This window comes from Amphiprion ocellaris, chromosome 4 (genome assembly GCF_022539595.1).
Source record: "Amphiprion ocellaris isolate individual 3 ecotype Okinawa chromosome 4, ASM2253959v1, whole genome shotgun sequence".
Lineage (NCBI taxonomy): Eukaryota > Metazoa > Chordata > Actinopteri > Pomacentridae > Amphiprion > Amphiprion ocellaris.
In genome coordinates this window covers 16,578,831-16,596,666 of record NC_072769.1, presented here as the reverse complement: position 1 = coordinate 16,596,666, position 17,836 = coordinate 16,578,831, and the positions used below count along the sequence as shown (strand labels likewise).

At 40.2% G+C, this 17,836-nt stretch overlaps 1 protein-coding gene across 10 annotated transcripts in view; it reads right to left on the bottom strand.

Annotated features, from left to right (window-relative positions):
* Positions 1-2,065: 2,065 nt before the first annotated feature.
* Positions 2,066-17,836, bottom strand: part of rbm47 (RNA binding motif protein 47) — a 38,050-nt gene continuing 22,279 nt past the window's right edge. For 4 of the 10 annotated variants that reach the window (XM_023265703.3, XM_023265704.3, XM_055009909.1 and 1 more), the window contains 6 exons: positions 9,512-10,379; positions 9,045-9,375; positions 8,556-8,579; positions 7,867-8,076; positions 5,782-5,981; positions 2,066-5,158 (listed from right to left, as the gene is read on the bottom strand). In XM_023265703.3, the coding sequence (XP_023121471.1) occupies positions 4,910-5,158; positions 5,782-5,981; positions 7,867-8,076; positions 8,556-8,579; positions 9,045-9,375; positions 9,512-10,348 (1,851 nt within the window). In that variant the 5' untranslated portion in view covers positions 10,349-10,379 and the 3' untranslated portion in view covers positions 2,066-4,909. Of the gene's footprint in view, positions 5,159-5,781; positions 5,982-7,866; positions 8,077-8,555; positions 8,580-9,044; positions 9,376-9,511; positions 10,380-13,946; positions 14,075-17,836 lie in introns of those variants that run through there. The other 6 variants (XM_035946166.2, XM_023265707.3, XM_023265710.3 and 3 more) reach the window with 6 other exon arrangements.

The following is a 17,836-nucleotide window of genomic DNA, read 5'->3' as shown; positions in this document are numbered from 1 at the left end:
GCAGCATGTTGGAGACAATAATCTGCTAACAGGGTTGTTGTGGTACAAATGCATAGCAATTATTATTTAAAATACTATCTTGATTAAAAAAATATTCCCACAATCACAAGAGACATCAATGAAAAAAAATGAAACCAAAAAAGGAGGTTTAAATTTAATTTTAACTGTTTTATTTGAGATTCAGTTTGGTCATCAGGGGGGTGGGACAAGAGAAAAATGTCATTTTAGGAGGAACTCCAGGCTTATTTGGTATTTTAAAAAATATTTTCAAACATTCTTTTCTCCTGTTTTTTTTTAGATTTGGTCTCAGGACAAATACATTTACACAACAACTGCGTGTTTTAGTATTTTGTACGTGCCCTCCAATTCTGGAATGACCCTTAATCATTTTACACTTTACTAGTAAAACAGGTAATGCAGTGGTGCTGTAGACATGAAACGCACCTGCTGTGACCTCTCTCCTGCACGTATCGTACCACACCATGTTATTTAAATGCTCCCTGAACCTTTCGCTGGGGTACGGCATGTTTCTGGAGTAAAGTTGACCTGCCACAGAGAAGTTTATGAAACTCTGTCCAAACACTGTGCTGCCTCTCCTCTGTCCACCACGACACGTTGCTTAATAATAGCTGATGTATGAGGTCAGGGCCGGGTTTCCATTCACAGAAGTCGAAGTCCTCTGTAGCTGAAGCCTTTAAGAAACGTCTGACCCTTTCAGCACGTTCCTCCGTTATGCGGTTTAATTTAAAACTACGGATGGCTAACATGGTTTAGACCAGGGGTGTCAAACATATGGCCCACTGGCCAAAAGCGGCCCTCCAGAGGGTCTAATCCGACCCATGGGATGACTTTAAAGTGCAAAAATTACAGAGAAGACATTAACTGCAAATTGTAAATTTGTAAAACTGTGAATTTAAAATAATTTCTAGACCTTGACATTTTGTTTTGGTCATAAAGTAAAATACTAGATTGCTCATTGTTCCTTCGCCATTTTGTGCCTCAATATTTTGTATTGTTTTTGTTGTTTTGTCTTGTTTTTTGTCAGATTTTTTTGTTTCTCTCGTGTTTTTGTCGTTTTGTTTCCTTCTTGTCTCCCTTGTGTTTTTTGTCTTATTTTTGTCAATTTGTGTCACACTTTATGCATTATTTTTTGTCTCGTCTTTGCTGTTTTGTGTCTTTTTTGTGTCGTTTGTCCATGTGTTTGTTGCTTTATGTCTCTTTTTTGTAATATTTTGACTTGTTTTTGTCTTGTTTTTTCTCTGACTTGTCGTTTGTCTCATGTCTGTTGTTTTGTTTCTCATTTTTGTCGATTTGTCTTTCCTTTTGTTTCGCTTATGCTGTTTGTCCATTTTTTTTGTCGCTATATGTAATATTTTGTCTTTTTTGTTTTTTGTAATTTTTTTTGTCTGACTTGCCATTTTGATCATGAAGTAAAATACTATATTGCTCATTGTTCTTTTTCGTTTTGTGCCTCATTTTTTTTGTAACATTTTGTCTTGTTTTGGTTTTTTGTCTGACTTTTGTCATTTTGGTCATATTTTTGTTGCTTTGTTTCTGGTTTGTTGTTTTAGTCTTTTGTTGTCTCACTTGTGTCTCGTTTTTGTAATATTTTGTTTTTTTGTTGTTGTTTATTGTCTTTTTTGTCTGGCTTTTGTCATTTTGATCATAAAGTTAAATACTATATTGTTCAGTTCCAGATACCTAGGATTAAATGTTTTGTGTCTTTGTAGACACTCTGTGATCTGTAAGTTGTAATGTCTAAATGATAAACTGAGGCATAATGTTTTTGAAATTGAACTTATTTTTCTTCAGAAATTTCAGGTTGTTCATGATGTTTTGTAAAATGCTAATTCCTTAAATGTGAACATTTTCAGAAGGCACCTTTTTTGCACTAAAACAAAGGAAAAATGGAGTTATTTATAGGTTTTTATGGTCTGATTTTACTGGTGTGGCCCACTTGAGATCAAACTCAGCTGAATGTGGCCCCTGAACTAAAATGACTTTGACACTCCTGCTTTAGACAGTTTGAGTGCGGGACACAACAATAAATGACAACAACATGGCATCCTTTCGAAAATGCTTTATTTGTCTACATTATCACTATAAATATAACAACGCAGAACAAGGTTTTTTTTTTTTTAACAAACCTTCAGATAGAAAACAGTCTGCATAGGTCTACAAAGATATAGCAAAGGGCACATCTTGGCATTAAGGCACACACTAGGAAAAGGCTTAAATGGTAACACCTATAATAAACTAGGCACATGTAGCTCCACACTGACACGAGGAGGTCCTCCTGCAGTGTGGGTGAAATGCAGTTAACAGAGAGTAAAGCAGGTGTTTTGAGTGGAAGGTTTAACATGTGAAATTTAGATGGTGGCTAAATCATTGTTAGACCTTTGCTTTTTTGTTGTTGTTGCCAGAACTGACATGCAGAGTTGCAACACCACCAGCTCAAAGAGCAAATGGATGCTATTAAACACATCAGTGGCCAGTTTTAACCTTCGCTGTTAAAACTGATAAAAACATGCAGCAGAACATGAGGCTCTTCATGTTCCCACTCATAACAATGAATCCAGTTCAAAATAGCAAACATAACATTACACAAAAAGCACAATAACCTTGAATGTTTAAAAACTATTGGACACTTTGGCAAAAAAAAAAAAAGGAGAAAAGAAATAAACACTTTTGTTACTTTTATCTCTAAACAAGGTGTAAATAAAGAAAAGAAATATGTTTTATAATATATTATACCTTTTCTTCTCACTTCATACACAACACACATAATGCATATATTAAATATATCCTGACTTACTGTCATCATACAAGATAATAATAAAGCAGTTAACAGCAGTTTGTCTTCTACATTAAATCCAGTTTTAGAGGAGAGAGAAGTAGTAAAATGCAGATGATGAGTGAGATTAAATTCATACAAATATGGACTGTTTTCATTTCAGATCTTAAACTCGTTATCTCATCCACGATCTTTACATCCAGGCACTCCCCAAAGTCAAATGCATCTGTGTGTTATCAAAAATCTGAGAAGCTGATGGACAGTTAGCAAATAAAACACCATCAAATGAGGAGAATAAAAAAAAAAATGGGCTCATAACAAAAATACAAGGTAGCATGCAAATGTTTGGCATGTTTCTATAAAAGAATGGCTGTTGTGGAGTGTGACTTCATGATCAGCAGCTGCTTGAACTGGGTCAAGTCATGCAATTCATATATTGAGTGGCTACTTGCATGTTTCAGTGTATGTTTTCTCTGGGAAGAAAAAACTGTCACACACGTGAACACTGACAAAAGCCAAACTGGTCCAGTTCAAACAGGAAAATTCATGCTCAGCATTTAACATATCACCTTCTGAAAGCGTCAATCGCTTGCCTTTTTATAAATATGTTTAAGTGCACCGTGGTCAAGCGCAGTTTGGAGGATGAGAAACAAAGTGGAGACGGACATACGGAGTGTTACCTACAGGAGGGAGGTAGCCTTGTCACATCTGGCTGCAGAGGCTGAAACCTGCTCGTCTCACCACGATAAAGTAATACCACAGATCTGGTTTATGGGAAATATGGAGGAAGTCTGTTCCTCTTTGTGCCAAACACATGGGCTTAGCTTTGTTATAAAAGGCACAGTGAAAAGCATTGAGTCGCAGCATGCAGGTGTAAGGCACTGTAGTCAGGCACAGAGAACGTTTCTAAAGTCATCCGACCGGAGTGTAGTATGTCGATTTAAGTTTTTTTGGTAAGCACTGGCAACTGCAGGAGCTGTTCAAGTGACATATTGCTCCAGTCCACATGATGAAAATGAAAAATGTCTCTCATTTCTGTCCATGTTTGTTCACCTTACAAGAGTCAAACGATTCAAAAACAACAATAAAAACACACATAAATGAGAAACAAAAACTGCTATCTATTCAGTCTTAGCCCCCTATCAGCGCAGTATTTTAGGACGGGGAATGTTGCCATGCACTTGATGTCTACAAGGCTTGTTGGCATCATTTTCCTTTTTTTTTTCCAGGTATTTATTCCCCAAGTATTCTGTCACAATTATAATATTTAGTGGCAACATTTCTTTAAACAAATGAAAAAATATGTTTCAAAAGGTTAGGAGACAGAAAAACAAGCAAACTAATTATAGGCAAATAAACACACCTAGAACCTTCATTTAAAACAACCAAAACACAATAACACTAAATAAACCAAAAAGTACCAAACAGGCATGTTCAAAGCATACACATTCAACCAGCATGGACGGACAGCATCACCTACAGAGTGTACAATTGGCTAGAATACTATATAATGATGAAAAAAAAATCTTAAAAAACATTAGTATATCCAAAGGCCGCTGTTTTCAGTGGTATCCCCAGTTATCAGTAGTTCCTGCTTTACTTTTACTTTACCTTTCAATCAGCCTTTCTTTCTTTTTTCATTTTTACACTTTAGAAATGGTGTAAAGGTCTGTCTTTCCTGTTTTAGAGAACAGATATCACCACAACCTAAAAGAGAATAAAACCTTAAATATGCAGCTTCTCTTCATAAATACTTGAACGTACCTTCAACATTACTGTTGCCATAGCAACAAGGTGGTGGTGTGGGGGGGGGCTGAGTCTTGTTACTGGGAGTTATGGTTATCGCTAGTTGGGTCTGTCTTCTATGTTTGTTGCAATATTCAGTAGAAAACAGCGATTCTGCCTAATTAAAAATATTAGATGGCTGAGTTGCATCCAGGATAAACTGAGGCTGACAGATATGAGATGTCAGGTTGTCACTTTGTATGTGCTTTTAACATTTGCTACAAATTCCTTTAGAGCTCAGGTTCAAGAGATGTTTCTATATGAGACACGGCTGAGATGTAATTCAGCCTCAGGCAGGTTCACTTGCTTCATGTGGTCGGAGCCTCTGGATCAGTATGTCTGGTAGACGTCGTGGATGGGCAGCTGGAAGGCTGTGGCAGGGAAGGCCTGTGGCACAGTGTAGCCGGCGTAACCTCCATATGCTGCAGCCACGGCAGCATTTTTCTGCAGAGCAGCCAGAGCTGCAGTGTTGGCAGCGTAGTTTGTGATGGGGACATACCCAGCTCCATACAGACCACCGGCGGCTGGGATGCGCTGAACGTTGTGGGCCATAGCATAGACGGGAGTGATTGGACGGCCCTAGGTAATGTAATGTAGGGGAAAAACAGGGGGATTATTAAAGCACAGAGTACATTCACAGGATAATTGAAATCAATTGTGAATTGGAATACAACTATGTAAAATGTAGACAGTAATCAAAATTTTTTTTCCACATGAAGCTAAAAAAAATCAGGCTAAACAGACCAAATCCACAAGTTTGGAGAGTGACAACTAGACTACCAGTCAAAAGTGTGGACACACCTTCTCATTCAATGCTTTTTATTTATTTGTATTATTTTATACATTGTAGATTAATACTGAAGATTAACATTTTTTTGTTGACAACATAATTCCATATGTATTCATTTATAGTTTTGGTGCCTTCAGTATTAATCTACAATGTACAAACTAATTAAATAAAAACCATTGAATTAGAAGATGTTTCCAAACTTTTGAGAGGTAGTGTATATAAATGTAGGTTTTCAAGGTCCCAGAGGGAACTGCTTGTAAGTCAGACATTGATCTAAATGTGCAGTGAAAAACTAGTCAATCAGTTTAGCAAGCTCAGCAAGAAACTTGCTCCATAAATTCTTCCTGATGCACAAACCAAAGTGCAGTGCAGTGTCTTATATATGTGTATACTTCTGCATCATGACACACACCTGGAAGGGTGGCGGGGTGGACACCGCAGGTAGGACAGTGGCAGCAGCAGCAGCAGCAGCAGCAGTGGTGTGTTCAGGGTGTTGCATGGCCAGAGGGTTGATGAGATGCTCCACTGTGTGCACCTTCCCCTCCTCCATCAGCTTGGCTGCAGGAGCAGCACTGAACACTGGGTACTGTCCACCCAGAGTCGGCAATGCCACTGCGCATAGATAGAAAAATGAAAGCTGAAACAGACCGGGCAACTACAGCCAACAGAGTGTAGCGAGAGGTAAAGTTTTGACGCTACAGAGGAAGAAACAGCAGGAGACAAACACATGCACCCATGCTCAAACACATGCAATCATGTTGAGATCTGAAGGTAAACTATGGAAGAATATAAAATACTGAAGACATGAAGAAAAACAACAGAGAGAGGGTGAAGGATACAATTTAGGCAAGACGGGAAAAAATAAGTTACACAAATTGTCGCTGGGGTGTGATTCGGATTATGATGCTGCTCAACTGTGGATTAACCCCAGTGATCCAACACACACACACATGCACACGGCAAACACAACATCAGGCATTGTTTCAGATGGACTAAAGTCTTTTCAATCTGCTGGTGATCCTGTGATTCCATACAGACTGGGACTGAGGCCGAACTCCAGATTGATCTCAAACTAGTTCCAGAAGGAACATCAGTAAAGTCCGCTGGACCTCCAATCATCAAATACATGACGTTAATAAAAAAGTTAGTTTTGATGATTATGTTGACCAAACAATTAGGTTTACAAACTTTAGCTACAAAGTCAGAGAATGAAGAATAATACCAGTGTTTGCCTTTTCATATGTTGAATTTCTGTCTCTTAAACTTCCTGCCTTTCATTCTTGTACAGTACAAAATGTACAAAGACTTTAAATGATCCACTCACATCAACATGAAACCTTATTTTCTGTGATGGTTCATGATTATTTCCTCATGTGAGTTGGGTTTCCTCTGGGTTTTTTTTTTTAACGTAGTGGCATTTTCTTCTGCTGATTGCCATAAAAGAAGGTAAAACAAAAGAGAAGGATTTTTTTATCCTGCTAATAATACTGTAAAAACTACACACTTACAGTTACTCTAGATGTGCTATAACACGGGTGTTATTCTTTCAAAATAAAGTGGACATTATCATCTTTATTGTTTGAATTTATGATTTTGCACTTCAGCTCCATTCTTGACTGAAACTGTTGTAATGCTAACAAAGCTAAAGCAGCTACTCCTACAGAGAAGCTTCATACTCTGAATAGAGAAGGCAGGTATTTTGTGAATCATATATTTCTTTTTTTGTTCATTTTTTGTTTTTGTTTTGATAAGACATTATTAACCATCAAAAGTCAAAATTGGAGTTGAGTGGGTGCATAAAATGCGATCTTGACAGCACATAACTGTAACACTGTTCGAGACAGATAACAGCAGTGTGTGAAAAAAACGAGGCTGCCTCATTCATTGTATTGATGCTACTGCACTGGGGATGACAATAACTCAGCAAAAAAGCCGAATCATTTGGCAAAAAAAAAGCCAACACAATGTAATTTTCTTGAGAAGAACTGAGTTAGAGAATCCGATAGGCTCTTGGAACATTATCTTGTGAAGTAATCAGGTTGCATAAAGCTGTAAAATTCATCATAAGAGTATTTTAGACCACTGTGCAGTGATCTGCTACTATTAAAGCTCATATTCCTGGTTTTTCTGAGTTGTAGCTCACCAGTGAGTAAAACAAAACTGCAGGCAGCAACTTGTGGCCCTTTAACACAGCACTGTTTTCAGTCTGAACACCCAGAAAGACAAATTTGTGATGTGGAGGAGAAACGAAAAAGAGGAATAAAATAAAGCTGCTACTTTCCGGTCATGTTGGAAAGGACACATGTTTTATGCCAATATTCTTTACTGTAAATCAGAGACAGAAAGTCTTTTGGCACATGACCATCCAGCAACAGCTATAATATTGATTCACAAAAAGTTCCTCAAACCAAAGACGCGAGAGAATTGAGGGCTGGAAGGTTTAGTAAAGGCGTGGGAGATGGGCGAGGATATGGAGGGATATGTCTATCTCACTGACTTGTGCCAGGTTTGATGCCAACTGGGTTGACGGAAGCAGCAAGCTCCAGACTGGGCATCAGCTCATATGGCTTTTCGGGCTGCTTGGTCTTGCCCTCGTGGTAGCGGCTGTAGATGCCACGACCGGCAGAGTAACCTCCGAGGTACGACCCCCGTGGTCCAGGGGTACGATTACCTGCAGCAGCACGACCACGACCTCGCACAGTACCTGCTTAAAATACAGTTAAAGTAATATGACGTCAGGGGTTGTGGACTTGGGCAGCAGGGGCAACTTTTGTTGGGCAATAAGATTTTATGATGGGTTTAGAAATTGAAAGTTCCTCTCAAGATATCAGAACTTTCATTGGAGATTAATGTAGCTCTAGAGTTTGCTCATGAAGAACAACTTTAACTGGAAATTTCTTATCTATATTTGCTCAGCATTTCTTCGGAGTGCTTTGGTTCAAGTTTGGCCTCATTCCTGGGCACTGTTCTGACTCTAAGATTAGATACAGTCATGCAAGTTCGTAGCACTGTGAAATGGTCTTCCAAGACATTTGTAGCTTCGTTTTGAGCTCAGTAATAATCCAGCATGGGAAATGGGAGGTGACAGCACAGCAAGAAAGGATGGTGTTAGAATAGTTTGTCACATGGCAAGAAAGCTCATTGGTCATTAAAGGAATGAGAAGGAACAAGGATGTGAGAGATTACCATTGTTCTGTATCATTGGGGTTCCTTTGGAGAGAAAACCAAAACACAATGATTGTTGAAAGTCAAATAGATTTTCCTGCTTCCACCCAAGACCATATGTAATCAATCATTGAAGGTAATGGGATAAGCATTCATTGGTCCATCAGCTTGTATTTATCTTTGCCTTTTAACACGCTTCTGATTTTAAGCCACAAACCCTCATCAAGTTAAAGATTTTTCAAAACTCTTGTCAAGTGAAATGTTTTTCATTAAAGAGTAAATCATTATCATCTTAGCCACCATTAACATGTAAAAATCAGTTTGCATTACTGTCTTTGTTATAGTTCTTACAGTAGCATTTTGGATGTCATCACGAGATCTTTAGTAGTGCATTAGCCCAAAGAGTTTCTGTTAAAATCAACATTTACAGAAAAACATTGGCTTTAAAAGAAACTCTGGCTTTTGCCGCTCGACATTCCTGACAGAGAGGCAGAAAAAAATAATTCTAACCTTTAACAAAGTAGTCCCTGTTGGGTCCAATGAGGGTGTTGTAGGGATATCCATAGTAAGCCAATGTGTAAGGATCACACTGGTAAACGTAGTTCTGCTGAGTGGCCTCTGGAGTGGCAGAAACTCCCCCTTTAGAGGCCTTCTGGCGTGAGTACTGCTCTTTGTCAACCGGCTTGGCAAGCGTCACCTCGATGCAGGACCCTTCTACCTCTGTGCCGTTGAGGTGGTCCATAGCCAGCACAGCGTCATCCCGGGAGGTAAAGTGGACAAAAGCATAATCACGGATCTTCTTCACACGTTCTACACATCCAGGGTTCCACTGGCTGAAAACCTGGTTGAGAGAAAAAAAAGACAGATTTTTCAATTTAAAAAAAAGATCAGTGCAGGTGACTCCTTAAGATCCCATCAGACGTGGTTTTAAAGCATTCATACTGAAACCTGCAAACTGAACACTTAACCAGTCATACCTGTCTAATTGTCTCCTCGCTGGTCTCCATCATTAGATTCCTGACATAGAGGATCTTCACCGTCTCCATCACGTCTTCATCCACATCAATCTCTGGCTCAGCCCAGTCCACTGCGATCTGGTGGCCCCACAGCTGAATACGTCCAGGCATCAACTTCCTGCGAGCCATGGCGGCTGCACGATGCGACTCATACTCTACGAAGGCGAAGCCGCGGTTCTTCATCTTGTCTGCCGCACTGGCATAAACTATGACATCTAATACACCTTCCGTCACCTTAGAGACCTCCTCCAGGATCTCCTCACGCTTCTTGGTCTTGGGAATGCCACCAATGAAAAGACGGCAATTGTCCACGGAGGAGCAGACCCCCAGCAGCCGCCCGGGCCGCACTTCGTAATTATTGAGCTCCCTCACGGCCCTCTTGGCCTCATGTTTCTCTGTGTACATCACAAACGCATACCCTCGATTTTTCCCATCGAAGTCCATCATCAGACGCATCTCATAGATACGACCTACGGACTCAAACACTGGGACCAGCTCATCCTCATAAACGTCCCGAGGGATCTTGCCAACAAAGATTTCACATCCTCGAGGAGGAGATGGAGCATTCCAACCAGGAGGGGGTCCGTACTTACGCTGACCATTTTCCTGGACCATGGTGTAGCCAGTGCGCTCCATCAGGGATACCAGTGCAGCCTCGTTGGGAGCGCCAGCAACACCCTCGGGGATGTTGATCTGTCCGTGGAGAGGGTGGTGGGAGGCACCGGAGGGTTTGGAGGGTTTGGATGGGGCAGCGTTGTTGCTCATGGTCGAGGAGGAAGCAGGATCTTCGGCTGTCATTCTGACAAAACCATCCAATCAGATTTGGGGCCTGAAGAAGGATAAGAGAGACAAGTTTATTAAATTTCAGTTAGTTTTGTCAATCACAGCTGCTATAAAGAGAGAGAAAGCAAATACAAGAAGGAAGAGAAACAAGAAATCAAGGTAATGATCAGTAGGCACCAACAAATATACATAATGTGGCTCCTTGTTGAGATAGAGAAAAGTAATTAGCAATTTCCCTGCAAGATTACCTGCCTAACAAACTAACAGAGAGACATTATGTGACCTGGGCATAACAGTGGAAATACAGCATCTATAAATCCCCAGGGCGCCATCCATTATCAGCGGTTTTACAGTCTTGTTTTGTTGAGTCCCTCAGATCCCTTGCTGACCTCTGACCCCTATCAGAGAGAATGAAGGGCTGTAAACCCTGAAAACTCCAGCTCAAGGTTCACTGGGTATGACTAGGTCACATGCTCTGTGTGCATGTGTGACTGCTTGTGTGTGTGTGTGTGTGTGTGTGTGTGTGTGTGTGTGTGTGTGTGTGTGCGTGTGTGTGTGTGTCTGTGTGTGTGTCTGTGTATGTGTGTATGTGTTTGAGTTAAGCTGTATGAGGAATTCTGTGTAAAATACGACCTCATAGTGTGACAGAAAGCTGTGCACATTAATTTGTCTTACACATGAACCTGTTGCAGACACACACACACACACACACACACACACACACATACACTCACAACCCCCACAAGACGGAGTTGGACTTTCAACCTCCTTATCGATATGAATGTAATACAGTGTGTGGGCGCAGCTTCAGTGTGTATGTGTGTGTGTGTTTCTGTGTGTGTGCCCTCTCATTAAGGGGTACAGCCATAAAAAAGGGAACAGAGAACAATCAGAAATCGGCTTCCCAAGAATAAACCTCTTACTCTGTTATTTTCCAACATAGCCGGCATTCAGAACGGAAAAATCCAGCGCATTTTAAATCCCCAAATCTCCACGCTGCGTACAACGCTGAAGCAACCAATCAGAGCTGACTACAAAAGTAACTTCTTGTGGTCATGTAAGCAAATCTTAAAAAAGCAACAACGTCTTGCTAGTTAACAAGGCGATCTGTGTACGCGTTTTTGTGCGTCATAAGACTGTCTGGACTTCAACAGAGATAGGTGAGGCAGTCACCAAAGGTAAAACACTGCAAAGCCAAGCAACCATGGTAACATGCACACTCATTTGACCTGACCCAATATCCCACTCTCCCCCCCCCACACACACACACACACACCTACACCTGTTCATTTGGCCAAGGCTGTAGAGCATAAAATCACTGCAATCTACCTCACAGAGGGATGAAAACTATGCAAATATCATTTTATTATAACAAAAAGAGAAATGAGTTTAATATTAGATAAACAAAAAACAAATGGGGGCAAATTTGAATAGTACATTTGTGATTGGACTAAACAGTTTCATTATTATTTGATATTTCTACAGAAGATTGAAAGGTCAAAATAGGGGTAAAGAGGATATCAAAATGTGCAGAAACACAGGATGCTGTTTCCTCTTCTATGTTTAGGCAGCAGTCAGTTGCATGTACGTAGAGATGTTTAGTAGTAGTAGTAGTTTCTACAGTTGTCCCGTTATCTTACTACATTTTAATATCTCTTTCATTATTTGCTTTTGTGTTTTCTTTCTGAGCTTTGACAGCTCGACGTTCCCTCCCTCTGTTCCTTCTGCTGTGTCAAGTGCTAACACGACTCCATCTCTTATCAGCCTTATCTTGACAGACTGATGACAAAGGGAGGACAATAGTCACTTTGGGAGTTCTGTTAGGTGATAAAAGTGAAGCTATGTAACACTGTGAGGTCGACACTCAGTCTCACATGCCAAAGTCTGGGTGACACAAAAAAAATAACCTTTTTATTTTTCTTTTTTGTGTGTCAAAAATCTTTCTTGGCATGGGGTCGCCTGCTTCCTGCTTTTTGACCACTTGGAGATATTCCTAACTTCCTCAGTGCTGACTGTGTCAGAAGAGAAGCGAAACTCAGATGGTCAGTTTTAATCTCTCTTCCTTTGCATAACATTAAAAATATAGGAATAGTCATTGTGTATGTGGGATCCTTTGGCATCAAGCTGAAGGAGAATGTGACCAAAAAGTAAAGATAAGAAAAGGCAATGAAAGGAGAAGGAAAACACAACCTAAAGAATACCAAGGGTCAAAAAACTCTTATTTGCTCGCAGCTCTGACTTTATACAAACATAGCTGCATGCAGTGATGTGTGTTTGAGTGTAAGAGAGAGGGGGGGAACCTGAGGCAGAAACTGGTAGATAATTAACCAAAGTGAACATGAATCACACTGTTTATTCACAGAGAGCATAAAGATTTACAGATGATGCCTCAGCAAGAGTTTTGGAAAGTTATGACCACTCAGGTGTGATTCTTCTGTTCTGATTTGACCTCTTTGTTGCAGTTAAAAGAACAGCCGGCGTTTGTTAGGTTCAACATAATCTACTGAGATATTCGGAGCTCAGACACTGAGTTCACCTGGTCAAAGGTTATGAACTCAGAGCAGCGCAGGAGGGAGGAGACCAAGCAAGTGGAGGAAGTTAAAGAGCAGGGATTGATTGGGTAACAGCACCAACCTGCTGCGTTCAAGTGGTTCAGTGGAGACTGCATTACACTGTGTTTATGATTGATAAAAGCGCCTGATTCTCAACCTATTTACAGCGTCTTATTGACGACTGAATTGCTTTATGAGCGCACAGAAAAGCTTTTACAGGCTTCGCTCTGGATGATATCATAAACACAGACTAGCTACTGCTGGCAAATTCTCATCTTTTTCTTTAAACAAGCAAATGAGCCACAACATCACTGAAGAGTTGTTCCTCTCAGCACAAAAGAGGAAGAACATTTTATTTTCTACGTCACTAACCTGATCATAAATCGAAGGTGTCTTTAATATGCTTTTCCCTTGGGAGAATATGCAGGGTTTGTTAAGAAGCTTGTAAGCAAATAAACATCTCTTTGGCTCCCGGTTTGTTGCAGATTATGGAGCAAAGAAAATCTGAGTATGTGCAACCGTAAGGAACAATGCATCTCTCAGTTAGCTGTTCTATGCTGAGTGACAGTGATCCAGCCTACTGAGGAAAACAGGCCTATGGGAGCTGCCATCATAGCTGTATGCACACATGTGGACACGTGGAGGCGATTGGTTCCTCCCAGCAGCCCCTCTACCAGCAGGGTCACAAGGCAGCACAATAGGATCAATGAAACTATAACGCCTACATCAGCCCCAGCACTGCTGCTTTTGCACAACAAACAGATAACACAGCATATGAGAACTACATGACTTATGCATGCTCTCATGAAACCATCCTTCAAGTCTGAGATAGATTCATAGACATAACTGATATAAACAACCGCTTTTCATGCAGGCTCAAGTCACAGAAAGTTTTCATTCAATAGCAGTGAGTCCCTATAAAACCAAACACAAGTAGAGAGAGCGTCAAGTGAGACTGATCCAGAGTAGAAATTTTGAGAAAGTTACCATAGCAGAGGGACGGTGGTGGGAAAGAAAAGATGAAGCAGAAGCAGAGAGTGGTCAGATAGGAGGATAGCTACCCCTGTTGCTTCACAGCGCTCCGCTGCTTGGCTGCCTGCTCTGGGAGTGTTAGTCCACCTCCATGAGAGACAGGTACAGCAGGGCACTGAGCACAGAGTCCAGCCTCCTCTACACACACACACACACACACACACACACACACACACACACACACACACACACACACACACACACACACTGAACCAGAGCTGTAAGCATGAGAGCTGATGAGGGTGGAGCTAAAACAGGTACTTGTGTGAGTTGAGTTTGTACGTGGACGGATTACAGCTTTACTGGTCTTGAAATACATAAAGAAACTCATAAACATTGATGATGGAAAGTAAGTAAATAAATGCATTCATTCAAGTGTTGTATAATACTTGTGCTTTACTTGAGAATTTCCACTGTATGCAACTTTATTTTTATCATCTCACGTCCACTGTTCATACAGCTCATATTGTCCTTCCTGCCTCTATATTTACATGTATCTATTATTATACTGTCGTCTGCAGCTTACTTTAGTTGTGCACTTAGCTTGTACACATGTCACTCTGTTCATACAGTTTTTTTGTTTTGTTTTGTTAATAATATATCATATTGTACATTTCCATGCTGTATATAATGCACTTCTGTTGCTTCTTTTTCTCTTCTGGTTTGATGCTTAACTGCATTTTCTTTCTTAGTGCCTGTACTCTGTGACAATAAAGTAAAGTCTAGTGATCTAATATTATCTAATATTATATAATTCTAATATTGCAGGAAATTGCCATACTTTGTATTCCATTACATTTATCTGATTACTGTAGTTCCTACTTTCTTTTTAGATCATAATTATTTGTAAAAATATGATTTTTCTTGTTTTGTTTTCCTTGTCTTGTGACAATAAAATGCCTTGTCTAGTTACAGATGTTAATGTGCAGTTACACTACTCTTCCAAATTATTTGATTTACGCATCTCTGCCAGACTCAGAGAGGTACGACTTTTCAGTACATCACAACAAACTGATCGTGGATACAGTTTCTTGTTCTTCTTCTTTTCTCTTGCATCAGACTTACTATTATACACCTTACAGTATATTAGCTTTATTAGATAACTAACCTTGCTTCAGCTCAACCAGCTTAAATAATAATTTAAAATATATATATATTAATACATCTGCTCACACTCACACTGCACATCTTTCCACAGATGTTTCTGCAGATACTTTAAGTGCACTTTGCTAATCTTTACTTTTATTCATGCTAAATTTTGAATGCTACTTTGATATTTCTTCGTTTTTTTCAAACTAATATATCTGAATCCTTTATCCACCACGACACACACCACTGAAGCAGCCACTGCACAAAGCTACAACTCTTCACCTTTCTTCCCCACTAAGGAGAAAAAGCAGATGTTGGTGGACGGAGAGGTGTATGATGGGAAGCGCAGTTTTTGTGGGTTTTCAGGATTTTCTGCTTAGAGCTGCAGAAATGGTCAAAAGGGCAGGAAACACTCAGACTGGAGTTTCAATACTTCCTCATGTTTGTGTTACAGTGAAAGGACATTTGGTTGACACTAGAGTGATTTATGTCATGTCAGCACAAGACTGTAACCGTGTGTGTGTGTGTGTGTGTGTGTGTGTGTGTGTGTGAATTCGGGCCTCCATGTGTGTGTATTTTGTACATAACAACGGTGAACATGTTCCTAGCGCAGCTTAACTTAAGCAAACAGCGCACACCTTCCTGGGCAGTCAAGAGAGCAGACAGAGATACGAGAGAGGGAATGAAACAGTCAAACAAGGCAACGTCACTCGCTTTTACAGAATTTCTGACAGAAAACGCCACTTAGTGCTCTGAAAATAGGGAGTGAGGGAATCGAGGGAGATGAAAGTCACAGTGTGTGGTCAACAGAGTTTCAGCTGAAACCGGCCACACTCCTTGACAACTGAGTAAACATGCAAGAAGAAAGTCTATTAGCATAAAGACCAGAGAGTGATGGATAGACAAAAAAAAGAATAGATCCAAGCACAAATGACAGACAGCTGCATGGGCCGTGGCGCCTTTGATTTGTTTTTATGATGATATACCAATCATATTGTGAGATGAATTACCGTGACACAGACAAGAAGTGAACTGAATACAAATTGTAGGAAGAAGGTGTGTTGAAAGATGTGTGTAAAAATATGTATGTGAAGGTGCGTGTGTTTGCGTAATCATTTGACGTGTCAAAGCCAAAACCAAAAAAATTCTGAGGGTTGAGGAGGAGGTCATTGCAATCAGGGCTTCATCTAAACTGGGGGGGGGGTCAGTCAAAATAAAAGATTAACTGTTTGTCATTAGCGGGAGCCAATCAGGACCGAGGATCGGCTCAGAGGGTTCAGGTGTTCAGTTGACTGAACAGAAAGACTATCAGGCCATCAGGTCAACGGTTAACGGTTAAACAACACAGCAAAACCTGAGAGACACACAAAAAAATAACACAGACTGTCTCTGTCCCCTTAATCATTGGACACGTTCACTAAATCATTGTTCAGATGTTGTTTATACCACATAAACCTTCAGGTGTGAACAGGAATGGAGTGCAGACTACTTCAGATTTTAAGTTTAAAATAAAAATAAATGAAATTAACTGAAGATAAGGCTGGAATTTTTACATCATATTTTCTTACTGTCAAAACACCCATGAAAAGGCAAAAAAACCAACAATGCATTGTTGGTCTGTTTGTGCCACTCAACTGAATCCCATCTAAATCTTCAAAATCTGAATATGACTCCACATGTTGATTGTGAAAAAGACTATATTGTCTCCTAAATCACCTACATAATGTAGTTTTTAGTAAATGTTGCTCAAAAAGACTGATTCAAAACTATGCTAATATCAATTTGTGCAACACTGTGGCTCTCTTAAGTGTTTTTATAGCTCTGGGAGGTCAAAGCAACAGAGGAATCCCTGGATTTGGACTTTATGTGGGATTTATTGCCAATTCTCTAAACCATTTTAAACAAGTTGTGCTATGCTATGGGTTAAAAATAGTAAAAAGAAATCTTAAAAAAGACTCTTCTCATATTTAACACAGCACCAGTGCAACCACAGTCACTTAGAACTGAACCATAAGTAACCAAGCAGAGTGAGTAGATAGTGTTTCTTAGACTATGGTGGATAACTGTGATAAGCTGACTCCTTATTAAGGCCAGGCTCTCACACACACACACACACACACACACACACACACACACACACACACACACACACACACACACACTGGAATCTGCTTCATAGGCAAAACAATGAATAAGCAGGAATAAAGGGAGCCATAAAGCAGCGCTGCTGGTAATCAGTATCTCGGCTGAAAAGACAGTATGACTGATTATCCATAAAAGTAAATGAGTAGCGTGTCACAAGACCAGAAGTGCTGTTGTTGATTTCTGCAGTGCGATATGACCTGTAGGAGTTCACCACAGTGTTCAGGCCACACTGTGTGTTCCTGGAAGCAGTTCCTCCCAGTCAGGCGCAGAAACTGCTAAAGGGAAATTTTTTTTCAAAAAAGCTTCCTCGTGTATTTTTTGGCTTCTCAAACTGCTTGACTTGAAAATGCCAAACAGGAAAATGCATTCTGGTTACAATCCCACCACACAAAGGAGACATTTAGTGACACTGGGTTGTCTCTTCCACTATACAACATTAATAAAGCCAACTCCAGTAGACAACCACAAGCAGAAGAGAAGTGAGAACTCTCAGGACACATGATGTCCTCATGTCAGGGTTCACGTAGCTCAACTGTCAGCATGCTGACTGCAACACGACGAGGCAGGAAGGAGAATCAAGTCACAATCTGAAACACATTTTCCAAAATCCTTCATTTTTGTCCCTGTGTCTATTCTCCATTGCCTCCTTCTTCTCTCTTCGCTTTTCTTTTCCTTTTTCTTCCTC